Consider the following 26,714-nt stretch of genomic DNA (forward strand, 5'->3'; position numbering starts at 1 on the left):
CTCTTTAATGGGCACCGCATTTTCCCAGAGCATGATGGGAATGTGGGACTCACTGCCACATGGAGTTGTTGGGGGTTGTCTGGGTGGCCCAGACCGGAGTGAGAGGGGAGTTTTCCCAATAGGGACTCTCACAGGCGGTGGAGTCAGATCAGGCCCTTCACAGGACGGGGATGCAGGCGAGTTTGAAACAGTAAGGGATTTCGGGGAAATGGTATCCCTGACTCACAAATCGATCCGAATATTGAAGGGTGTATCTCCTTCCATGATGGGGTGGATGTTTTCTGGGCTATTGATTGGGACAATGGCTTCTTCCATTTCTGAATGAAATGACCTGATGATGTCGATTCTGAATCATTGTTGCAATGTCCTCAATTGCCCTTTGTTCATGATCTCAGTCCCTGTTGGAGGCAGCTCTATTGTCACAGAATAATATGAAGATGCTTGAAGCTCTTCCATTGAAGTGATCTCCTGGGTTCCCAGTTGAGAGTGACTTCTCGCTGCTGAAACATACAGACAGCTTGATGTTTGAACACACAGACCCAGTATCTGGTGTTGGTTTGAAATCCTCACAACAGCAGTCACTTTGATCAAGGCTCCATTTGAACCATTTCTCTCCCTGTAATGGGATTTTTTATTCATATCACTGTCTACTTTCTCCAATTCAGAGCCCAACTGGTAACCTCACTCTATTCAGTGAGAGGAGCTGAAGACCCTCAGAGGCTGAGTCTGGTGAGTAAATTATGGTTGGCACAGTGGCTCAGTGGTTAGCACTCTGCCTCACAGTGCCAGGGACCTGGGTTCAATTCCAGCCTTGGGCGACTGTCAGTGTAGATGTTGCATGTTCACCCCATGTCTGCATGGGTTTTCTACAGGTGCTCCAGTTTCATCCCACAATCCAAAAATGTGCAGATTAGGTGAATTGGCCATAATGTTAGGTGCATAAGTCCAGAGGGAAAAGGGTCTGGGTGGATTACTCTTCAGAGAGTCAGTGTGGACTTGTTGGGAACCTAAACTAATCTAATCAGTAACAAGGAACTGGCCAAGGCAGAGAATGCATGTGCCTGTTTTCACTGGAGAAGATGCAACTGAAATTCTTGATAGAATTTAGGGGAGGGTAGAACTGATACAAAACTAGGGGTCAGTGAGCTGCAAGGCACAAACACAGCACAAAAAACCCACCTTTCCTGTGGAACAATAAACCCCAAACCACATGATGTGCAACAACTTACTTTAACCCAAGAATACAGAGTACAAGGAGCAGGAAAATGATGATGACTCAAATCTCTTTTATTGTCACTTGTACTCCAGTACAAAAGTACAGGAGTGCAGTGATAAATCTTTACAATGGCTGCATTTTAATAGCGCCATCGGAGGCAGAAGTAGCTAGATATAAAACTTAGAGTAAAATAAATATTGTTATACGAAGAGGATTGAAAGGAAAGCAGTATCATTACTTACACATTGTGAAAGAGATATCAAGTACGGTCCAGTTTTGAAAGGAATGTAAATTATATTCTAGTAAAGAATTCCAGAAGCAGTAACTCATCACATGGCGCCAGGCCTAACATCGTTCCTACCTCTAGTCCTCTCCTCACTGGCACTTAACAGCAAGGTCAGTCACACTGCACTGGGATTCACCTCCACCTCTTTCCGCCCCAGGATTCCCAGGTACCGACGTTCATGACTCAGCCCATCTGTCGCTCCGAGTATGTCAGTCCTCCTTCGCTCCGGGATTCGGCCCGTCCATCACTTCTTTCTCCGGAGAGGTTAAGAGTTGTGGGGAGGGGGGGGTGGGGTGGCGGGGGGGAGCGGAGACAACAAATAGTTCAAAGAGAGGAAAAAAGGAAAGGGGAATTGGGAAGCAGATGTGCTCTGGTTGGAGCGTCTTACCCTGCCACACCTGAACTTGCATATGACAGGAGTCAGAGCTCTGCTGAAGTGGTGTGTGCAGTTCTGGGTGCTACATAATGAAGAGAATGTGAATGCATTGGACAGAGAACAGAAGAGATTTACAATAATGGTTCCCAAAACAAGACATTTCAGTTATCAAGAAAGATTCAATTGGACATGGGTTCCTTGGAGGGAAGAAGTAGAATAGGAGATTTGATGGAAGTTTTCCAAATTATTCAGAGATTTGGAAAGAGTAGACAAGGAACACTCTTTCCAGTGTGAATGGCTCAAGAGCCAGGGGCACTGTTTTAAAGGAATTTGCAAAACAAGCAAATTCAAGATGAGAGGAAAGAGTTTGACTCAGTGAGTGGCTGAGGCCTGGAGTGCACTGCCTGGGGGTGTGGTGGAGGAAGATTAAATTTCCACATTAAACAGGGTGTGGATAATTATTCAAATAGAAACAATGTACAGGGTAATGAAGAAATGAGAAGGTATTGACACTGAGTTAAAATGCTCAGGCCTTGTCCTGCACCGTACCAATTCTGTAATTAACCACATCCACAAAGTAAAAGGGGACGATTTTTGAAGGGTCAGTGCCCCTGACAGGACTCAGTGGGAATGGTTTGTTTGAACATATCAGACATTGGGACAGCATGAGGTGCTTGTGGAAACTGTGCCGGGCAGGATGATCACTGAGAGTCTCACACTCCTCAGGGATACGGTCACCTATGTGCAGGACAGAGGGTTGGACACCTGCCTGATCAGCCTGGACCAGGAGAAAGCCTTTGACAGGATATCACACAGGTATATGAGAGATGTCCTCTCCAAAATGGGCTTTGGAGAGAGAATCTGCAATTGGATCAGACTGCTCTACACCAACATTGTCAGTGCAGTCTCAATCATTGGGTGGGAATCAGATAGCTTCCCAGTCAGATCTGGAGTCAGGCAGGGATGCCCTCTCTCTCTTGCCTTGTTTGTGTGCTGCATAGAGCCATTTGCTGAGTCCATCAGGAAGGATGCGAGCCTGAGAGGGGTGACTATTCCTGGCAACGGGGGCCTACAGGTTAAGGCCTCCCTGTACATGGATGATGTCTGCTGTCTGTGCACAGACTCATGTGCATCTGTGACCAGTTCGACCGGGCCTCGGGGGCCAAGGTAAACCAAGGCAAGAGCGAGGCCATGCTCTTCAGGAACTGGGCCGACCAATCCTCGATCCCCTTCACTGTCAGGAGCGAACACCTGAAGGTGCTGGGTATTTGGTTCAGGGGCGCTGGGGCGTGTGCGCCAAGTCTTGGGAGGAGCGTATCAGCAAAGTGAGGCAGAAACTGGGCAGATGGAAGCTACGGTCTCTCTCCATCACAGGAAAAAACCTGGTTATCAGGTGTGAGGCACAGTCATTGCTGTTATACGTGACATGGGTCTGGCCTATTCCCAGAACCTGTGCCGCTGCAGTCACCCAGGCCATCTTCCAGTTTATATGGAGGTCAAAGTTGGACCGGATCCGAAGGGACTCACTGTACAAAGATACAGCCAATGCCACCCTCACCCTGATGGCCACCTTTGTGTGTGGCTGCATCAAGCTGTGTGTGGATCCCCGATATGCAAACACCAAGTGTCACTACGTACTGAGGTTCTTCCTGTCCCCGGTGTTGCGAAGGATGGGCCTGGCCTCGCTGCCGCGGAACGCTCCGAGTAGTTGGACTGTTCCGTATCACCTGTCCTTCGTGGAGAAGTTTATGAAGAAAAACGCCATTGACCACAAGTCCATCAGGAAGTGGTCAGCAAATAGTGTCCTTGAGACCTTTCAGGAAAGGGAGAGGGCGGATCCTATCGAGCAGTTCTCTGAGCAGACTGTCAAAGCCATTTGGCAGAATGCCTCATCGCCAGAACCTTCCAACAAGCACCAAGACATGGCTTGGCTGGTGGTGAGAAGGGCTCTGCCTGTGAGATCCTTTATGCACGCCTGGACTCTCAGCTGCACCGCACACTGCCCTCGAAGAGGCTGCGGGGGGGCGGGGGGGGGGAAAAGGAGACTGTCACACACCTCCTTCTGGAATGTGCCTACGCAGAAGAAGTCTGGAGAGGAATGCAGTGGGGTTTGTCAAGGTTCGTCCTAAGCAGCGCCGTGACGCGGGACTCCGTGCTCTATGGTCTGTTCCCCGAGACAAACACCGAGATGAACATCAACTGTGCCTGGAGGATCATCAACTCGGTGAAGGACGCTCTCTGGGCGGTCTGAAACCTGTTGATCTTCCAGCTGAAGGAGCTGACCACGACTGAGTGTTGCAGACTGGCACATTCCAAGGTCCAGGACTACGTGCTGAGGGATGCACTGAAGCTTGGGGAAAGACCACGAGTAACATCTGCCTGTCTGAGAAGAACAGGGGGCCCACCCCCATAATTGGGCCCCGCTGACGCCTCAGCTAAATATTTGGATAGTAAATGTACAGACTTGTATATACAAATGATTAATTCTGATCTCTGTATGTAAAGAAACAATGTTTACGTATGAATGGCATCAACAATTGTATAGATATCAAAATAATTTTATGAATAAAGTATATTTTTGAAATTAAAAATAACTCCTTGTTCTGGAAGACCAACAGGTTTCAGGCAGATCAAAGAGTGTCTTTCACAGAGCAATATTTTGTCTTTAAACAGAAACCCCATTGGATCGTGTTTCATCTTATAGCCCTCGCTATGTCCTCCTTTTTACTTCCGTCTCCCGTCTCTGTGTTTGACCCTGAGACTTTAATGTTGCAGATTGCCTCTCCCTCCTGTTCCCTTATACTGACAGGAGCCAGCTCCAGGCTCTGTTCAGCTGATCAGAGACATTGGAGAAAGTTCGCACCTTTTCCCTGGACAATCCCTAGTGGCTCCCCATTCATCTCCTTGGATTTAGAGTCATAGAGATGTACAGCATGGAATCAGACCCTTCGGTCCAACCCATCCATGCCGACTAGATATCCCAACCCAATCTAGTCCCACCTGTCAGCACCCGGCATATATTCCTCCAAAACCTTCCTATTCATCGACCCATTTAAATGGCTTTTAAATGTTGTAATTGTACCAGCTTCCACCACTTCCTCTGGCTGCTCATTGCATACACGTACCACCCTCTGCATGAAAAAGTTGCCCCTTAGGTCTCTTATGTATAGTTCACCCTCAACCTATGCCATCATTTTGTAAACCTCTATAAGGTCACTCCTCAGCTTCTGACGCTCCAGGGAAAACAGTTCCAGTCTGTTCAACCTCTCCTTATAGCTCAAAGCCTCCAAACCTGGCAACAGCTTTGTAAATCTTTTCTGAACCCTTGGGATCTTTCAACTGGAATTATATACAAGGCAAAAGTGAGGGCTGCAGATGCTGGAAACCAGAGTTTAGTTTAGACTGGTGCTGGAAAAGCACAGCAGGTCAGGCAGCGTCCGAGGAGCAGGAAAATCGACATTTCAGGCGAAAGCCCTTCATCAAGAATAGAGGGCACCCGATCCCTCTGGGAATGACTTCTTGAAATGAAAGAGGATCTGGGAATCACCTTTTACTCTTCGTTATTTTATTGATGATTTTCCACGTTTTCCAACAGTTGTTAAAGAATAAATATATTCACAGGAACAGCTCGACCCTGGAAACTTTTACTGTTTAGTGAATTTACAAATTGATCGATGATCCTCGGAGCCTTTTCAGAAACACAGTACAGGACCGCCACCGGCTGGTGAGATACGGTACTGCGGCTCAATATCATTCAGTAACAATTCCATCCAGCAAATCCTTCCTGATGAAGGGCTTTTGCCCGAAACGTCGATTTCGCTGCACTTTGGATGCTGCCTGAACTGCTGTGCTCTTCCAGCACCACTAATCTAGAATCTGGTTTCCAGCATCTGCAGTCATTGTTTGTACCTCGTTGGTTTTAACCTGACTGCGAATCCTCTTGCAAGGATGCCTGCCTTGAAGAAGTTTTCCTCCTCTCTCTACAAGAATCTCAGGGAGTCTCTCTCCCACTGCAATTCCCAGGTCATTTCCTCTGCCCTGAAGCTCTTCAAACATGTCCTGAAACAAACTCGCTACCACAGCCACATTTGATTCCTCAGTGTCTACCTCTGTAACCAACTCATCCCACACGGACTCCGGACCACCTTTAAACCAGCAGAGTTCGGACCCGAACAGGACAAACAGTACAGACTACAGATTCAAAAACACCAGCAACAGTTCTCCTTCAAGATCCTCCACTCCACGCTTGCAGCAATGCGCTGGCACCTAACCTCTCTCCAATCAGCCCTGCCTCAGCTGAGGGCCACACTCTCTCAGAATTGCAAAGGACCCACTCTGTATTACATCCTCAGGAGAATTCATACTCTCAACAAACAGTATTTCAATTCCATCTCAAACATCAAAAACTGTAAGTACAACAAACTTTTATCTACCCACCTCCATCACCAGCGCTCCTCAAACATTCCAGAAGATTCCCCTGGTCTCGGAAATGACTCAGACGCCATTAGCCATGCAGCTGATGCAGCTACCACCCCCACGCTGATTGATGATGTCACATCCGCCCTCATCATGGCCACTCCCACAACCACTTCTGCCCCTCTCAATTCCTCATGCATCACACGTGACATCACATCCGGCCCTCACATCATCGCTAATACCACACGCTCAATGACTTCCGCCACCCCTACTGCCGTGGTCACCACCACTTCCGCCCCCACCAGCGCCACTCACCTGCATTCTGCTGACACGCCCCTCACAGACCCCACTGTCACTATCCCCATCCCCAGGAACAATGAGGGGAACACCACCACTGCTCATGACTCCACCCCCGTTCCCCCCACCATCACACCCACTCCAGGTACTGGCTCCGACCCCACTCCCAGCTCCACACCCACACCAGATCCCAGCTCCCAGCCCTGCCGAGTTTTCACCATCCCTCCAGATCTCCCCCTCACTGAGGACGAACGATCAGTCCTCAGCAAAGGACTCACCTTCATCCCCCTCTGTCCACGCATCAATGAATTTAATACACGCCGTGATGTCGAACAATTCTTCCGTCGCCTCCGACTCTGAGCTTACTTTCACAATCAGGACTCCCGCCCACCTTCTGAGGACCCCTTCGCCCACCTCCAACACACTGCATCCACCTGGACACCCCGCGCTGGCCTATTACCTGCCCTCAACCTCTTCATTTCCAACTGCCGCTGGGACATTAACCGCCTCAACCGGTCTACCCCCCTCCTCCACTCCAACCTCTCACCCTCCCAACGTGCAGCCCTCCAATCCCTCTGCTCCAATCCTGACCTCACCATCAAGCCAGCAGATAAAGGGGGCGCAGTGGTAGTCTGGCGCACTGACCTCTACACCGCTGAAGCCAAATGCCAACTCGAGGACACATGTTTCTACTGCCCCCTCGACCGTGACCCCACCCCCCATCACCAAACCATCATCTCCCAGACCATACAGAACCTCATCACCTCAGGAGATCTCCCACCCACAGCTTCCAACCTCATAGTCCAGGAACCCTGCACTGCCCGGTTCTACCTCCTTCCCAAGATCCACAAGCCTGACTACTCTCGAAGCCTGAGACCTCGAAGTGAAGGAGCCAATGGGAAGTAGTGACCACAATACATTAAGCTTCAATCTGCAATTTGAGAGGGAGAGGGTACAGTCGGAAATGACAGGACTTCAGTTGAATAAAGGGAACTATGGAGCTATGAGGGAGGAGCTGGCCAAAGTTCAATGGTGCAATACCTTAGCAGGGACGACAGTGGAGGAACAATGGCGGATATTTCTTTGTATAATGCAGAAGTTGCAGGATTAGTTCATTCCTAAAAGGAAGAAAGATCCCAGGAGGAGGCATGGGCCACCGTGGCTGACAAGGGAAGTTAAGAAACATATAAAGTTAAAAGAGCCAAAAGTATAACACAGCAAAGATAAGTGGGAAAACTGAGGACTGGGAAGCTTTTAAAGAACAACAGAGGATTACTAAGAAGGAAATACGCAGAGGAAAAATGAGGTACGAAGGTAAACTGGCCAATAATATAAAGGAAGATAGTAAAAGCTTTTTTAGGTATGTGCAAGGCAAAAAAAATGGTTAGGACTAAAATTGGGCCCTTGAAGACAGAAACAGGGGAATATATTACGGGGAACAAAGAAATGGCAGAAGAATTAAATGGGTACTTCAGATCTGTGTTCACTGGGGAAGACACAAGCAATCTCCCTGAGGTAACAGTGGCTGAAGGACCTGAAGTTAAGGGAATTTATATTTGCCAGGATTTGGTGTTGGAGAGACTGTTAGGTCTGAAGGTTGGTAAGTCCCCGGGGCCTGATGGTCTACATCCCAGGGTACTGAAGGAGGTGGCTCGGGAAATCATGGATGCATTGGTGATTATTTTCCAGAGTTCGATAGATTCGGGGTCGGTTCCTGAGGATTGGAGGGTGGCTAATGTTATACCACTTTTCAAGAAAGGTGGGAGAGAGAAGGCAGGAAATTATAGACCAGTTAGTCTGACCTCAGTGGTGGGAAAGATGCTGGAGTCTATTATAAAGGATGAAATTACGACACATCTGGATAGTAGTAACAGGATAGGTCAGAGTCAGCATGGATTTATGAAGGGGAAGTCATGCTTGACTAATCTTCTGGAATTTTTTGAGGATGTCACTCTGAAGATGGACAAGGGAGATCCAGTAGATGTCGTGTATCTGGATTTTCAGAAAGCTTTTGATAAAGTCCCACACAGGAGGATAGTGAGTAAAAGTAGGGCGCATGGTCTTGGGGGCAAAGTACTAGATTGGATTGAAAATTGGTTGGCTGATAGGAAACAAAGGGTAGTGATAAACGGCTCCATTTCGGAATAGCAGGCAGTGACCAGTGGGGTACCGCAGGGATCTGTGTTGGGAGCGCAGCTGTGTACAATATATATTAATGATATAGAAGATGGTATCAGCAATAACATTAGCAAATTTGCTGATGATTCAAAGCTGGGTGGCAGGGTGAAACGTGATGAGGATGTTCGGAGATTACAGGGTGACCTGGACAAGTTAGGTGAGTGGTCAGATGCATGGCAGATGCAGTTTAATGTGGATAAATGTATGGTTATCCACTTTGGTGGCAAGAACAGGAAGGCAGATTACTACCTCAATGGAATCCATTTAGGTAAAGGGGCAGTACAGAGAGATCTGGGTGTTCTTGTACACCAGTCAAAGAAGGCAAGCATTCAGGTACAGCAGGTAGTGAAGAAGGCTAATACCATGCTGGCCTTCATAACAAGAGGAATTGAGTATAGAAGCAAAGAGGTGCTTCAGCAGCTGTACAGGGCCCTGGTGAGACCACACCTGGAGTATTGTGTGCAGTTCTGGTCTCCAAATTTGAGGAAAGACATTCTGGCTATTGAGGGAGTGCAGCGTAGGTTCACGAGGTCAATTCCTGGAATGGCGGGCTTACCTTACACTGAAAGACTGAAGCGACTGGGCTTGTATACCCTTGAGTTTAGAAGACTAAGAGGGGATCTGATTGAGACATATAAGATTATGGACACTCTGGCAGCAGGAAGCATGTTTCCACTGATGGATGAGTGCCGAACCAGAGGACATAGCTTAAAAATACGGGGTAGACCATTTAGGACAGAGATGAGGAGAAACTTCTTCACCCAGAGTGTGGTGGCTGTGTGGAATGCTCTGCCCCAGAGGGCAGTGGAGGCCCAGTCTCTGGATTCATTTAAGAAAGAGTTGGATAGAGCTCTCAAAGATAGTGGAATCAAGGGTTATGGAGATAAAGCAGGAAGAGGATACTGATTAGGAATGATCAGCCATGATCATATTGAACGGCGGTGCAGGCTCGAAGGGCTGAATGGCCTACTCCTGCACCTATTGTCTATTGTCTATTGACTACCCTGGCCAACCCATTGTCTCAGCATGCTCCTGCCCCACTGAACTCATCTCTACCTACCTCGACACTGTCCTATCCCCCCCCCCCCCAGTACAGGAACTCCCCACATACATTCGAGACACCACCCACGCCCTCCACCTCCTCCAAGACTTCCATTTCTCCAGCCCCCAATGCCTCATCTTCACCATGGATATCCAATCCCTCTACACCTCCATCCGCCATGACCAGGGCCTCCAAGCCCGCCGTTTTTTCCTCTCCAGACGTCCCCAACAGTACCCTTCCACCGACACTCTCATTCGTTTGGCCCAACTGGTCCTCACACTTAACATTTCACCTTTGAATCCTCCCACTTCCTCCAGACCAAAGGGGTAGCCATGGGCACACGTATGGGCCCCAGCTATGTCTGTCTCTTTGTTGACTATGTAGAGCAGTTGATCTTCCGTAATTACACTGGCACCACTCCCCACCTCTTCCTCCGCTACATTGATGACTGCATTGGCGCCAACTTGTGCTCCCGCGAGGAGGTTGAGCAATTCATCAACTTCACCAACACATTCCACCCTGACCTTAAAAACTTTATTCCTGATGAAGGGCTTTTGCCCAAAACGTTGATTTCGCTGCACTTTGGATGCTGCATGAACTGCTGTGCTCTTCCAGCACCACTAATCCCAAATCCTGGGAACGTTGGAAATCAGAAATACAATCAGAAAATGCTGCAAATCCTCAGCAGTAGCTGTGCAGACAGAACCCAAGTTAACGGGGCAGTTAAACTTTGGGGATATTGCATATCCTGAGAAAGATTCTATAAATCCCCTCCCCAATGACACAAGCAGCTCAATAGAGGATGCTATGTAAATGCAGCTATGTCACACCTTTCAGTGTTTGGATTTCTCCTTCAGGATTTCATGTTCCGGGTGCAGAGTGAGAAACACAGAGAAATCCCAGCTCCAGACTGGGAAACAGGTGAAGAGATGGAGGATGGGACTGAAGCAGGGAGTAAATGAAGGAAGGAGAGACACAAGATATTTGATTTACTTTTTATTTTCACCATCTGACATTTATATTTGTATCTGATTTATTGACAGTTTGGTTGTGATGTTACAAAGTATAATCTCAGAATTCAATAACACATTCAGTGACATCCTGTTGTCAATTGGAGGTTTCTGACCCCAATCTCTGACCCAGACCCTAAACCCAGGGGTCATTGTGATGTCAGGGAGGCCCCACCCTTTTAACAGCTGATTCTCGGGAAAAACAAACGCTCGAAAAAGTAATAAACAGGAAAAATCCCAAGGGAAGTATAATCCGAGGCCCCGAAGAAAGGATAAAGTTTCCCAGTGAATTTATTCCCAGTGAAGGTGTGGAGATGGGACTTGGTGTCCACGTTGTAAAATGAAACTGTCCCAGATTCATAACTGAGATAAACTCCCATCTTCCTGGGGATCAGACCGACAGGGAGAGGGGATCGAGGAGAGGAGTTTATATAAAACTGATCCTCAACCCGCCCCAAGGTCCAGAATCCATTCCCCGGGATCAGTCTGACCTCTCTCTTCCTCTCCACAGACTCTGAGGCAACTCCCAGATTCCAGTCCAACATCTTCCCCACCTCCACCTCCCAGTAATGTCTCCCTGATGTGAATCCCTCTGATCCCAGGACACAGTCCCAGTTTGTAAACCTCTTCTCGGTGTCAGGGAGACTCCTCTGGGTCCGGGTCAGTCTGAAACTTTTCAGATCCTCAGAGACCACGAGGTGAGGATTCGCTGTTTCCACATCCAGGGTCACAGAGACTGGGAGAGAAACACAGAGAATTAGAGACAGTCCCTGGGCATGGTCAGTGGGGGGTAGGGGGAGGTATGTGTGTAGGGGGGAAGGGAGACGTGTGTGTGGGGGGAGGGGGAGGTGTTTGTGTAGGAGTGGGAAGGGGATGTGTGTGTGTGGGAGTGGGATGTGTGTGGGAGTGGGAGGGGGATATGTGTGGGAATGGGAGGGGGAGGTGTGTGGGGGGGGTAGGAGGGGGAGGTGTGTGTTGGGGAGAGCGATGTGTGTGTGGGGGAGAGGGATGTGTGTTTGGGGGAGAGGGATGTGTGTGTGGGGGGAGGGGGATGTGTGGGGGGGAGGGGGATGTGTAGGGGGGGAGGGGGACCCGTGTGTGGGGGAGGGAGGTGGATGTGTGGAGGTGAGGGGAGGAGGATGTGTTGGGGGGAGGGAAATGTGTGTGTGAGGGGGGAGGAGTGCGTGTGTGTAGGGGAAGGGGGACCAGTCTGCAGGGGTGGGACAGGAATGTGTGTGGCGGGGGAAGGGGGAAATGTGTGTTGGGGGAGAGGGGTCGTCGGTTGGGGAAGAGGGGGCCATATGTGTGGGGATGCGGAGAGGGGGGACCTGTATGTGGGGGGCAGGGAGACATGTGAGTGGTGGGAGGGAGAGGTTTGTATGGGGGGAGGCTGACGTGTCTGTGGGGGATCAGGGGGGCGTGTGTGTGGGGGGAGGGGTACGTGTGTGGTGCAGAGGGGTTGTGTGTGGGGGGAGGGGGGTGTGCGTTGGGGGAGGGGGATGTGTGTTGTGGGTGGGGTCATGTGTGTGTGGGGAGAGGGAAGTTTGTGTGGGGGAGGGGGAAGTGTGTGTGAGGGGCAGGGGAACCTATTTGTGAGGTGGAGGGGAACGTGTTTGGGAGGAGGGGGATGTGTGTATGTGTGTTTGGGGGGAGGGGGATGTGTGTGTCTGGGGGTTGTGATGTGGGAGTGTATGATGTAGGATGTGGCTGTGTCTGTGTGTGCATTGCAGGGCGTGTTTGTGTGTTAGAATGAGGGGTATGTGTAGAAGTGGGGAATGTGTGTGGGGGAGAGGGATGTGTGTGTGGGGTGGTGAGTATGTCGGACAGGGGTGAACACGCTGCAGTATTTGTGTGTAGAGTTGGTGGTGAGATGAGGATGCAAGAGTGAATCGTGCATGTGAGAGAGTTCGGGAGGGGATTGTGTATTTGTGAGCTTTGGGTGTGAGGTTTAGTGTGAGGGGAATGTGTGTGGGAGGGATGTGTGCATTGAGCAGAAGAATATGGATCAGCATCATATTGCGAAGTGCAGTTTGAGGTGGGTAATAAATGTGGATCTTGAGAGTGATCCCTGCAAATCCTGCAAATTTGCTAAACATGGAAAATAAATTATCCAAATTTATGTCTTTCATGGCAGCAGATTGTAAGGTGACCGTCTGCCGAAACTGCAAGCAGGAAGGCCACCCGACCAAGGAATGTAAGGAGGCCAAGAACTGTAATCTGTGCGGAGAGGCGGGCCACATGTACAAGGCCTGCCCAAGACGAGGGGCTGCCACCGACGCACAGATGGCCCGAGGTGGCAACACGAGCCGTGGACCGACTAAGACCAGCAAGGTACCACAAAACAGCACAGGAACGGTGTCTGGAGGTACCCAGAAGGAAGGGCAGGCTGTAGTGGAGCAAACAGCAGACAGTGGGGAGATGCAGCAGGCGACCCAAGCTCCTTCAAGACAGACGGAGGAAATGAAAGAGGAGGGAGCAAAGGAGGCAGAGGATTGGATTACTGTCAAAAGCAGGAAGAGAAAACCTCACCAGGCCCCCAAAGCCACCCAGCGAAGGGGGAAGCGACACCTTCACGACGAGGATACAGGCAGCTCTTCCGATGGTGAGGACGGGTGCAAGGAGGGTCGTCACCTGAGGAAGAAACAGAGCGCCGTGGGGAAAAAGGAGGGCAGCACTGCCCAAACAGGGAAAGACGATCCCTCTGAGGGGATGGGTAAAGGCCTCCCCCTACCCGGTGAGAACCAAGGGGTACCCACCGGCCCACAGCTCCAGGTAACTGGGAGCAGCGGTCCTGTGACAGCCCTGGTGTCAGATGGAGAACTGGACGGTGCGGACCCTGGGCCTGACACGATGACACCAGAGCGGGGAAATGGCCCCAGCGTGGAGCTGGACAGCTACCTCAGCCCTGGGAGGGTCCAGCAGTTTGCCGTCACCACGGGGATGCACGCAGCTACCCCAGAGGGGCAAGACCAGAAGAAAATGGACACTGGTAACCTCGTAAACTGTTAAAATGGGGTTTAAAATTGCCAACATCAATGTGTGTAGCATCAAATCAGCTACACGATGTGTTTCTACGATGGCCTTCCTGGGCAATGTGAAAGCTGATGTCCTGTTTCTGCAGGAGTGTGGGATACTGCACCTCAGCAGCTACAGGAGATGGTAGAACTTGTGGGCCCAGTGTGGTCGGGGGGGCAACGATAGCCGCGCCTCCGGCCTGGGTATCCTGTTGCGAGGAGGCAACTTCACCATCTCCGAGGTTAAGGACGTGGTGGGCGGGCACCTCCTCGTCACCGACGTCACGTACAGGAATGCTCCCCTGAGACTGATTAATGTGTACGCCCCAGTGGGTAAGAGGGAACGGTTGGCAGTCCTGCAGCAGCTTCCACTGTTGCTGGCTACGTCCAGGCCGGTCATTCTGGCCGGAGACTTCAACTGTATCATTGATGCAGATGGACGATCCGACAGGGGGGGGTGGGGACAGTAAACTGGACAGCTGCACGACATCTTCAGCACCCCTGCAGATGGAGCGCAGTGTAGATATACCTGGTCACGGACAGACGGGTCTATCCGCTCAAGGATAGATGACCTGTTTGTGTCCCGAACGCTCTCGGTCAGATCCACCGACGTCAAGCCGGTGTTCTTCTCTGACCACTGCCTCCTGCTGGCCGACTGTCACCTACAGGACGAGCAGCGGGCGGGTAAGGGAACGTGGAAGCTAAACACAAAGCTGTTGACCCCAGGAAACATTGAGGAGCTCAAGAGGGTTGGAGAACCGTGAAGCCCCTCTTTGAGTCCCCAGCAGACTGGTAGGAAACAGTAAAAGGGAACATCAAGAGGTTCTACATCCTCAAAGGTGTTCAGAAGGCAAGAGAGAGAGGCGGGGAAAACTGTCCCAGCTCCAGGAAAGTATGCAGAACCTGCTCCTGCTACAGATGATGGGGGTCGATGTCACGGAGGACCTCAAGGAGGTGAAGGGCCAACAAGCCTCACTCTTTGCCTCGGAGGCCTCCAGGATAATCTTCCGGTCCAGGGTCCGCTTGGTGGAGCAGGACGAGATGTGCTCACGTTTCTTCTTCCAGAAGGTGCACAAAGAGAGCTCTGTGCTCAGCAGCCTGAAGGAAGAAGATGGCTCGATAACGTCATCTCAGGCTGACGGCATAAGGATCTGCAAATCCTTCTATGCCAGCCTGTATGACTCGAAGCCAACCGACAGCGCGGCCTCCCAGTCGTTCCTGTCCTCTATCACGGAGGTCTTAGACGACAGAACACAGGAGAGGCCGGACCAGCCGCTATCTCTGGGAGAGCTGACCAAGGCCCTCGAGTCCTTCGGCTTACTGGTTGAGCTCTATTTGGCTCTGTGGGACTTGATTGGCCAGGACCTGCTGGAGGTGTATGTCAGTATGCTTCAGGCAGGTACCATGAGTGAATCCATGAGGAAAGGCATCATCACCCTCATCTACAAGCGGAAGGGGGAGAGGGAGGAACTCAAAAATTGGAGACCAATCTCACTGTTGAATGCGGATTACAAAGTTCTGTCAAAGGTAATTGCCAACTGGGTCAGGTCTGCCCTAGGGTCGGTGATTCACCCTGACCAAACCTGTGCTATACTGGGCAGGAAGATCACTGAGAGTCTTGCACTCCTCAGGGATACGATCACCTACAGGACAGAGGGTTGGACACCTGTCTGATCAGCCTGGACCAGGAGAAAGCCTTTTACAGGATATCACACAGGTATATGAGAGATGTTCTCTCCAAAATGGGTTTTGAGGAGGGAATCTGCAATTGGATCAGACTGCTCTGCACCAACATTGTCAGTGCAGTCTCAATCAATGGGTGGGAATCAGATAGCTTCCCAGTCAGATCTGGAGTCAGATAGAGCTGCCCTCTCTCTCCTGCCTTGTTTGTGTACTGCATCGAGCCATTTGCCGAATCCATCAGGAAGGATGCGAGCCTGAGAGGGGTGACTATTCCTGGCAGCAGGGGCCTGCAGGTTAAGGCCTCCCTGTACATGGATGATGTCGCCGTTTTCTGCTCGGATCTGCTGTCCGTGCACAGACTCAAGTGCATATGTGACCAGTTCGAACGGGCCTCGGGGGCCAAAGTAAACCGAGGCAAGAGCGAGGCCATGCTTTTCGGGAACTGGGCCGACCAATCCTCGATCCCCTTCACCGTCAGGACCGACCACCTGAAGGTGCTGGGTATTTGGTTCGGAGTGGCTGGGGCGTGCGCTAAGTCTTGGGAGGAGCGAATCAGCAAAGTGAGGCAGAAACTAGGCAGATGGAAGCTACGGTCTCTCTTCATCGTGGGTAAAAACCTGGTCATCAGGTGTGAGGCACTGTCATTGCTGTTATACGTGGCACAGGTCTGGCCTATTCCCAGAACCTGTGCCGCTGCAGTCACCCGGGCCATCTTCCAATTTATGTGAAAGTCAAAGATGGACCGGGTCCGAAGGGACTCGCTGTACAAAGATCTGGACAACGGGGGAGAAAATACACCCAATGCCACCCTCACCCTGATGGCCACCTTTGTGTGTGGCTGCATCAAGCTGTGTGTGGATCCCCGGTATGCAAACACCAAGTGTCACTATGTTCTGAGATTCTACCTGTCCCCGGTGTTGCGAAGGATGGGCCTGGCCTCGCTGCCGCGGAACGCTCCGAGTAGTTGGACCGTTCTGTACCACCTGTCCTTCGTGGAGAAGTTTATGAAGAAAAACACCTTTGACCACAAGTCCATCAGGAAGTGGTCAGCACGTAGTGTCCTTGATTCCCTTCGGGAAAAGTAGAGGGCGGATCCTGTCGAGCGGTTCCCTGAGCAGACTGTCAAAGTCATTTGGCAGAATGCCTCATCGCCAGAACTTTCCAACAAACACCAAGACATGGCTTGGCTGGTGGTGAGAAGGGCTCTGCCTGTGAGATCCTTTATGCACGCCTGGACTCTCAGCTGCACTGCACACTGCCCTCGAAGTGGCTGCGGGGGGGACGAGACTGTCACACACCTCCTTCTGGAATGTGCCGATGCAGAGGAAGTCTGGAGAGGAATGCAATGGTGCTTGTCGAGGTTCGTCCCGAGCAGCGCCGTGACGCGGGACTCCGTGCTCTACGGCCTGTTCCCCGGGACCCACACCGAGATGAACATTAACTGTGCCTGGAGGATCATCAACTCGGTGAAGGACGCTCTCTGGGCGGTCCGAAACCTGTTGATCTTCCAGCTGAAGGAGCTGACCCTGACTGAGTGTTGCAGACTGGCACATTCCAAGGTCCAGGACTACGTGTTGAGGGACGCGCTGAAGCTTGGGGCAGCTGCCGCCAAGGCACAATGGGGAAAGACCACTGTGTAACGTCAGCCTGCCTAAAGAACAGGGGGCCCATGCAGTCATTTGGGCTCTGCTGACGCCTCAGCTAAATATACGGACATATGAATGAAAAATGTACAGACATGTTTATAAAAATAATACATTCTGATCTCTGGATGTTAATGTTTATGTATGTATGGCATGATCAACTGTACAGACCATCAAATTATTTTATGAATAAAGTTATATTTTTGAAATAAAAAAAGTCTTTCATGTCTCCAAACATTTTCAAATCCACTGCATTACTCTTATTCCAGCCTAATTCGGATTTTCTCTCACTTTTCACCCAATGGAATATTGCTCCAGCTGCCTCAGTGAGAACAAGCTCCTGTTTGTGGGAGTCCCACTGTCATTCATTATTTTCCAATATCATGAGGGAGTGAAATGGGTTTTCACAAAATTGGAAATAAAAATGCTGAATCTGTTCTCAAAATACCAATTAAACCTCCTGAAATCCAATGTCATGGAAAGGAATCCAGCTGGTACTGGGTAGACTGAGGTCGGGGCCATTGGGAAAGAGCTTTATTGAAACAGTGGGGACAGGTCAGAGAATGTTCACTCGGTGGGTTCCTGGGATGAAGCAGTTCCCTTGTGATGGAAGGTTTCAGGCTGGGGCTGTACTTATTGGAGTTTAGAGGAATGAGAGGTTCTTATTGAAGTGTATAAGATGGTGAAGGTGTTGACAGAGTAGATATTGAGAGGCTGTTTCCCATCGTGGGGGAACCTGGAACCAGGGATAGAGTTTCAAAGTCAGGGTCCTGCCAATTAACATGGAGATGGGGAGGGATTTTGTGTCTCGGGATCATTAATCTTTGGAATTCTCTTCCCCTCGAGAGCAGTGGAGCCCAGTTCATTGAATAGATTCGAATCTGAGTTAAACAGGTTTTTGATCAATGAGGGAGTCGAAGGTTGTGGGAGTCAGGCAGGAAAATGGAGTTAAGGTCACAATCAGATCAGCCGCCATCTTTATGAATGACAGGGCAAGCTCTCGGGGTCACTCCTGCCCCTGTTTCTGATGTACAATGTTCACATGGGATTTTCACATGGACATTGCTTTGAGTTGTCAGCTTTTGAGTTTCTTTCCTTCCTATGTTTTAAAAAATAAGTGTTGAACTCACTTTCACATTCATAAATTCCCTTCCACTTTGGAAACAGAAGTAATAAACTAACTGAAGAATTTAGAGTCATAGAGTTGTACAGCATGGAAGCAAACATCTGCTGATCAGATATCCTCAATTAATCTGATTCCATATACCGGCATTTGACCCATATCTCTCCAGACCCTTCCTACTCATCTACCCATTTAAATGCCTTTTAAATGTTGTAATTGTACCAGCCTCCACCACTTCCTCTGGCAGCTCTTTCCATACATAGTCGGTAGTGTACGTGAAAACGTTGACCCTTAAATCCCTTTTAAATCTTTCGCCTCTCTCCCCCCAACCCCCTCCATTCACCTTAAACCTATGCCCTGTAGTTTTAGACTCATGTACCTGGAAGTGAGCTTGGTTCGTTTACCTTATCCATGCCCCTCATGATTTTAACGGATCGAGAGAAATCAGCGATCGCTCTGCTGGGGGTGGTCTTGAACCACCAGCTTTTCCGTTAACAGCCGAACACATTGATCAAGAGCGCCCCAGAGACGAGAGAGCCAGCAGCTGGAACGATTCCCTCATGATCTGATAAATCTCGAAATGATCACCCCTCATCGGAGAGTGGGGGGAAGGGGGAGGGTCTCCTTGAGACCTAGCGGGAGCCGCCCCACGCCCTACCTTACGCTCTCCCCCTCACCCTGAGCTGGAGGAGGTGAGGGAGAAGTAGCTCAGATGGAACAAAGGGCGGGACGTTCGATATAATGACCCCCTGAGCAACTACCTCCAGAGGGTCAACAGGTGAGAACGTCCCACCCTTCTCTCGGGCAAGGTAGACCGCCTGCCCAGTCAGTCTTCAGGGAGAACACCACCCCGTATTCCACATGTTATAACCTTGTTATCCAGTCTACTCGTGGAACCTTGTCAGACACCTCACTGACGTCCAACATGGATAACATGCACTGCTCTGCCTTCATCAATCATATCAGTCAGTTCTTCAAAACATTCAACCTGAGCAATCTGGTGAGGGGGGTGGGACCCAGACAGAGAATGAGAAGAAGGATCCGTCTGAGGCTGAGAAAAGGAGCAAACAGTCAAGGCAGGCAGGGGCAAAGCAAAGGTGGGTATGGTCATAATCGATACAGGACTGGGCACCACTTCCAAACAATCTGTGAGGCCTGGAACCTGTCAATGCAGCCTGAGACCTTGTGGCTGAATTGTCCCAACAGCTGATCTGGCCCTGAGAGCTGAGGAAGTGGGGGCCCATCCTCTTCTGGTGTCTGAGAAGGGGACAGCTCTGTGGAACCTCGATGTGTTTGGCATCTTCCAGGGAGCCACTGGGGATCTGTGTGGGATCTCTCCGTCACCCACCCACAAATGGATCAGTGCCATCTGTACAAGTTCTCAGCAGTTCCTCTCGTTTCCCCATGTCAAGGTCAGTCCTTTAGCCCAGGCAGTAGGATTCAGGAACATCACTGTCGTCCCCCAGGTACAGGGCACCATCAGCTGTAGTCACGTCCCATTGAGAGGGCGATATGACAATGCAGTGGAGTTCATCAATAGGAAGTGCTTCCAATCCATTAATATGCAGATTGTCTGGAATCACCAGTTCCACTTCCTGAAGGTGTGTCCCCAGTACCCTGGGAGCTGCCATGGTTTCTACACCCTGGAGCACTCTCATGTCCCTGCTGTGTCTGAGGGCCCAGGTGCCCTACAAGCTGGTTCCTAGGAGACAAGGGCTACCCACTGTGGCCCTGGCTGATGACACCATTGCTCAACCCCCTGACTGAGTAAGAACAATCTATTGCTGTAGTTTTATCTCTGGGTTCTGTTTTAGCTCTGAGAAGACCTTGGAACAGATGGCTGTGTACAGCAGTGTTTCTGAGAAGTGGGTAATGGACTTAGTGAGTCACATTATATTGGAGTAAAAGTTAGTTTCAGTCCCAGACCCACAGTGTTGGGATGAAACCCGAGGAGAGGTTATTTAAGCCGAGTATTTCGAGGATGTGTGGTAGCTCCAGGACAAAGTTATCACAGTTCCATCCATGACCTGAATGACACTAAGTTTCCTGTGAGGGGAGGAAGTGGTCCAGATTGTTCATCCAGACGCCCAGGTAATGTTCTGGGGACACATAAGGACTAGGAGGAGGAGTAGGCCACCTGGCCCTTTGACCCTGCCCCACCATCCAATAAGATCATGGCTGATCTTTCTGTGGCCTCAGCTCCACTTACCTGCCCTGTCACCATAACCTTTAATTCCTTTTCTGTTCAAAAATGTATCTATCTTACCTTTAAAAATATTTTCTGAGGAAGCCTCAGCTACTTCATTGGGCAGGGAATTCCAGAGAGTCACAACCCTCTGGGTGAAGACGTTGCTTTTCAGTTCAGTCCTAAATCTGCTCTCCCTAATGTTGAGGCGATGTCCTCTTGTCCCAGCTTCCCCTGCCAGTGGAAACATCCTCGCTACTTCTATCTTATCTATTCCCTTCATAATTTTATATGTTTCTATAAGATCTCTCCTCACATTTCTAAATTGCAATGAATATAATGCCCAGTCTACTCAGTCTCTCCCTATAAGCCAACTCCCTCAAATCCGGGAACAACCTGGTAAACCTCCTCTGCAACCTCGCTAGTGTCAGTACATCCTTTCTCAAGTAAGGAGACCAAAACTACACACATTACTCCAGATGTGACCTCACCTACACTCTATACAGCTATGACTTAAGCTTCCTGCTTTTAAACACAATCCCTTCAGCAATGAAGAACAAAATTCCATTTGCTTCTTAATGACCTTTTACATCTGCAGACCAACCTTCTGTGGTTCATGCACAAGGACACCCAGATCCCTCTGCACAGCAACGTGCTGCAATTTTTCATTGTGATTCCTACCAAAATGAATGACTTCACATGTATTAACATTGTACTCCATCTGACAGACCCTTGCCTGCTCACTTCAACTATGTCCCTCTGCAAAGTTTCATAATCCTCTGCACACTTTGTTCTACTGCTCATCTTGGGGCCATCCACAAACTTTGACACACTACACAGGGTCCCTAACTCCAAATCATCTCTGTAAATTGTGAATAATTGCAGTCTCAACACGGACTCCTGAGGCACACCGCTAGTTACTGATTGCCAGCCAGAAAAGCACTCATTTATCCCCACTCTTTGCTTCCTGTTAGTTAACCAATCCTCTATACATACCAGTACATTGTCAGTGCCTTGCATCTTTATCTTATGCAGCAGCCTTTTGTGCTGCCCCTTGTCAAATGCTTTTTGCAAATCTAGATACACCACATCTACTGGGTTACCGTTGTCCTTCATGCTCGTAAAGTCTTCATAGAATTCCAGTGGATTGGTTAAGCGTGGCCTGCCCTTCATGAATCCATATTGCCTCTGCCCAAGGGGACAATTTTCATCTAAATGCCTTGCCAGCTCTTCCACAATAACAGACTTGAGCATTTTCCCCACTACAGAAGTTAAGCTAACCAGTCTAGAATTCCCCATCTTTTATCTACCTCCCTTTTTAAACAGTGACATCACATTTGCTGTTTTCCAATCTGCTGGACCTGCTCCAGTGAAGTTTGGAAAATTACCACAAATGCAGTTACTATTTCTCCCACCATCTCTTTTCGTGCTCTGGGAGACATTCCATCAGGGCCAGGAGACTTGTCTACCATGAGCTCCATGAGATGCCCAACACCACCATTTCTGTGATAATGATTGTTTCCAGGTCCTCACCTACCTTCGTCTCTTTGTCAATTACTGGCATGTTATTTGTGTCCTCCACTGTGAATCTCTCCTGTTCAAACAAATCCAATCCAATCAAAATCAGGAGCAATTTCAAAAGTTGTTAACAATGTTAATCCCATGTGAAAAATAATCCATTGATTATGAAGTGTTCAGGAATTCCCAGGAAATAACATGGAGCTATGTAACAGCAAGGTCTTTCTCAGTCTCTTATCAACACATTTTATTTCTCTGTTTCACTCCCCTCTTTCCACTCTCACACTGAAGCTACACCCTTTGCGGCTGATTATGAACACACAATATTTTTGTTCTGGTCAGCATTGTTTCCATATCAGCCTCGCCCAGGTACAGCAACCATTTTTGCTGAAGAGATTTTCAAGAAAAAAAATGCCTAAAATAGAAAATAATCTGAATGACCAGGTGAGAATTCAGCATTTCTCAGCCAATTGCCCTGTAAATTGTCACATGAGTCTATTGACAGTATCCTCCATATGAGTCCATATAACAGTAAATAAAGCACACATACTGAATGTGAGTCACACAGTCATACAGCACAGGAGAGACCCTTCAACCCATTGGTCTTGCACTACAGGAAACACACTTTCCAGTTCTTGGCCCAGAGCTTTGGATGCTATGACATTTCATATGCTCATTCATATACTTTTATAAAAGTTGTGTGATTCCCCCTCTCGTGCCCTCCCAGGCAGTGAGTTCCAGATTCCCATCACCCTCTGGGGGGGAAAGAGTTTCCTCAAATACTCCTGAAACCTCTTACCCTTCATCTTAAAACTAAATCCCCTCATTTTTGACTCTGCTATTAAAGAGAACATCTGCTTCCTCTCCCTCCTCAGTCTTCCCTGCTCGAAAGAAAACAACTCAAGCCTATCTCTTCATAACCAAAATGTTCCAACCCAGACAACATCCTGGTGAATCTCCTCTGCACCCCCTTCCAATGCAATCACATGTTTTCTATTATAAGGAGACCAGAACTGCACACACTACTCCAGCTGTGGCCAAACCAAAGTCCTGTACAGCTTCAACATAACCTCCCTGCTCTTATCATCTGTGTCTCAACTGATAACAAGGAGCACCTTGTTAACTGCCCTATTAACATGTTCAGCCATTTTCACTGATCTATGGATCAGCACCGTTAGATCCCTCTGAGCTTGACAGGGTCCTGTCATTCATTCACTACCCCCTTGTCTTGTTACTTCTTCCAAAGTGCATCACCTCACACTTTTCAGGATTAAGTTCCATCTGCTATTGATCTGCCCATTTGACCAACGCATCATGATCAAACAGCCCCATCTCTGACATGATGCTGGGGGGAACATTCCTGCTGAAGAAGGTTTTTGGGCCGAGGACACAGACGTGAGGAGCTGCAGTTGTGAAGGCCAGTGGTGGAGATGATCCACTTCCACATAATCACAACTATCTTCCAATGTGTTCAGTACAATTCCCACCAGTGGAGAATTCCACCTGATTCCCATTGACTCCTGTTTCAGTGGGGCTTCTTGGTGTCACAATTGGTCACGTGCTGCCTTGATGTCAATGACATTCAAGGCCATATTAATCCAGGTTTCTGGATAATTGAGTGCTTAAACATACTCTCTTTGATATTTGTATACATAACAATTTAAATTATAAATTATAATCAGCACAAAGGAACTGATCTGACCTTTATTCGGTTTAATGGCCTCCACTATTTCTGTCCACACTGGAAACGGGAAAAAGATGTTGGATTTTTCAGTCGACAGGACACCATCTGTTAGTGACAGGTCATTACCAAGCTCATCGCTCATCCTGTAAATATTAAACAGTTTATCATAAATTCACCAGAAAGACTTTCCTGAATAATTTCATCAATTTTCAATCAGTTGCAGAAAACTGCATGTCCTACCTCCTCTTCCGAGATATTTCCTCCTGAAATAAATCAAACACAATCTGAGTTGACAGAGACTGACTGACTATATCCAGAAAGCAGCAATTACACTCACATTGTTACATCTTATTAAGAGCTCTCATTTTAAAAAAAACACTAATACATGGGGTATGAGTGTCACTGGCTCAACCAACATTCCTTACCCATCCCCAAGAGTGATCTAAATTGCTGGGTCTGGAGGCATATGGAGAGCAGACCAGGGAAGGACAGTAGATTGTCTTCCCTGATGGATGTTAGTGAATCAAATGGTTTTACAACAATTGACAGTGTTTACCTGGTCACCATTTGGTGATCCTTTCTATAAAATGTCGGTAACGTTTTGTTGAAGTTAACTTTCACCATCTGTGAAAACTAGTCCAGCAGCATTACCACTACACCCACCAGCTCCCCTGTTCTCATTGTTGCAAACATGGAATAGAAAGAGGATATTACACTAAAGATACTGAAGACTGGGACAAAATATTTTAAAAAGCAACAAGTGCAAAAGTTAATTGGTGATATTAAACTACTCGATAAAACAGAAGATCTGATTCTGATGTTGAGAAAATGACAGAGATTTGCTGGATTCAACGAAGATGCTTCCAATTGTAGGGAATCTGAAAATATGGATCTGTAAAAGTAATCATGGGACAAATAAATCCAAAGGGAAGTTCAGAACCAAATTGTTTATCAAGAAAGTGATGAGAATGTGGAATCCACTGTCACACAGTGTGATTGAGACAAAATGTACTGAACAGGAAAGTGGAGAAGCCCATGAGGGAGAAAGGAGCAGAGGGAGATAGTGACAGGGGGAATGAAGGAGGATGGGTGTCTGCATCATGTTGGGACTGTTCACAGTCACACTTTCACTGAAATATAATCCCTCACCTTCAGAAATATCACTCCGTCTGTTTGTTCCAACTGTTTTTCCAACTTTGAGAGCTTGTCCTGAATAGAATTTAAATTCTCTTGAATTTCTTGAAGATGTTCCTCCATTGGTTTGAGAATGTTTTCCTCTTGTTTCCTGAGATCTTGGAGTAAACTCTGCTCTTTCTCAGTCAGCATCTGGTGCATTTGAGCAAATTCGGACGTGATGTGGGTCTGAAGATTTCTGGATTCCTCCTGTGAAATGAAACATATTTTTCTGTGAAGAAACACAAATGATCGAATCAAATGTTGAAGCTGAACTCAGGGAGATTTTACCTGAATTTGGGAAATCTGCTGTTTCTGCTGCTGTTCCTTTTCTAGAGCCGCTGATATCTTCCCTATGAGAGAACCCAAGGAAGATTTCACCCGATCCTGGGATTGCGAGAGAAAAGCAATGAAAGTGTTAGACCATGAAAATGTGATGAAATAATTCGAGGATGGAATCTGTTTCCTTTTACCTTGTAGATTCCAACAACTTCTTTAATCGGGATGAAGTTGTGAGATTTGTGTTCCCGGGAATCTCTACAAACCAGACAGATCAATTTTTCGTCTGTTTCACAAAACAGCTTCAGTTCTTCCTGATGTTCCTCACAGTGATGGTTACTTTCCTTCTCTTGCGGATTCCCATTTAATTTTCGAGCTTTCTCCGCCAGATTCGCTAAGGCCCGGTTTCCTCTGAGGTTTCTGTCCGGAAACTCCTGTCTACATTCCGGGCAGGAGTTTCTCCCTCGCCTTTCCCAACTCTGGGTGATACAGGAGCGGCAGAAGTTGTGTTCACAATCCAGTATAACCGGATCGGTGAAGAAATCCAGACAAATGGGACAGATTACCTCCTCGGTCAAACTCTGTACCTGCTGTCTGAAAGCCATGTTCACCCTCAGCACTTCCTGATTCAAACCCCTTTCACTTTCACTGTCCCTGCGCTGCTGAACACATTCAGCTCAGGCAGCACCGAGATGGTGATAGTTCATACAGGGCTTCCTTTCTGTATCCACCGGTACCGTCCATCGCCGAGTCTCGGACTCATTCGCCGTCGGTTGGATGTGACTGGAGCAGCTCCCTCGGGTAAACTTTCCCCAAGATGGAATTAAACGGCACTTGAAAGCGACGCGATTTCTGTTGAGAAAACTTTGCGATGTCTCACCTTTGACCGTTTACAGAAAGGAAGAGGATGGCAGCTTCCGGAACAAGTTTACAACTTCAGTGAGAAATTACAATTGCAGCATTTCGGAAACAGTCACTGGGTGAAGAATGTTTTAATCTGAAATGATTTCTTCATCCCCGCCCCCACGTATGGGGAAAACAGGACCCCTCGCTAACATTGGGAATGTTTTGGTCCGATATGATCCGGAATGTGGGTTATTGCAATGAAAGAAATTCTGGAGGGAAGGTGTGAAAGAAAAATGCATTTACAGAAAATGTGAAAGAAAGTTTTTTTTTATTTCAAAAATATACTTTATTCATAGAATGATTTTATGGTCTGTACATTTGATCATGCCATACATATGTCCATATTTACAAACACAGATTCGAATTTATCATTGTCCTTTACAATCCTGTGCATTTTTCAATCTTGTACATATACATCTATTTGGCTGAGGCATCAGCAGAGCCCAAAAACAAACGTCCGCATGGGCCCCCTGTTCTTCTTTAGGCAGGCCGATCTTACATGGTGGTCTTTCCCCACCGCGCCTTGGCGGCAGCTGCCCCAAGCTTCAGCGCGTCCCTCAGCACGTAGTCTTGGACCTTGGAATGTGCCAGTCTGCAACACTCGGTCGGGGTCAACTCCTTCAGCTGGAAGATCAACAGGTTTCGGACCGCCCAGAGAGCGTCCTTCACCGAGTTGATGATCCTC

At 48.5% G+C, this 26,714-nt stretch overlaps 1 protein-coding gene across 1 annotated transcript; it reads right to left on the reverse strand.

The window, feature by feature from the left end:
- Positions 1 to 10,818: 10,818 nt before the first annotated feature.
- On the reverse strand, positions 10,819 to 26,085 carry LOC140455280 (zinc-binding protein A33-like). Its single transcript, XM_072550024.1, has 6 exons — positions 25,318 to 26,085; positions 25,136 to 25,231; positions 24,821 to 25,054; positions 23,912 to 23,934; positions 23,690 to 23,814; positions 10,819 to 11,557 (listed from the first exon to the last, which is right to left on the reverse strand). The coding sequence occupies exons 1-6, from the start codon at positions 25,726 to 25,728 to the stop codon at positions 11,001 to 11,003; spliced, it is 1,446 nt and encodes a 481-aa protein (XP_072406125.1). The 5' UTR covers positions 25,729 to 26,085; the 3' UTR covers positions 10,819 to 11,000.
- Positions 26,086 to 26,714: the final 629 nt, after the last annotated feature.

The sequence above is a fragment of the Chiloscyllium punctatum genome, chromosome 30 (assembly GCF_047496795.1).
Source record: "Chiloscyllium punctatum isolate Juve2018m chromosome 30, sChiPun1.3, whole genome shotgun sequence".
NCBI lineage: Eukaryota > Metazoa > Chordata > Chondrichthyes > Orectolobiformes > Hemiscylliidae > Chiloscyllium > Chiloscyllium punctatum.

Coding starts and splice junctions, on each gene's coding strand:
- LOC140455280 (XM_072550024.1), bottom strand. CDS start 25,728: ATGGCTTTCAGACAGCAGGTACAGAGTTTGACCGAGGAGGTAATCTGT. Junction 25,232..25,317: donor AAGTTGTTGGAATCTACAAG/GTAAAAGGAAAC, acceptor TCGCAATCCCAG/GATCGGGTGAAATCTTCCTT. Junction 23,815..23,911: donor GAAATATCTCGGAAGAGGAG/GTAGGACATGCA, acceptor TAATATTTACAG/GATGAGCGATGAGCTTGGTA.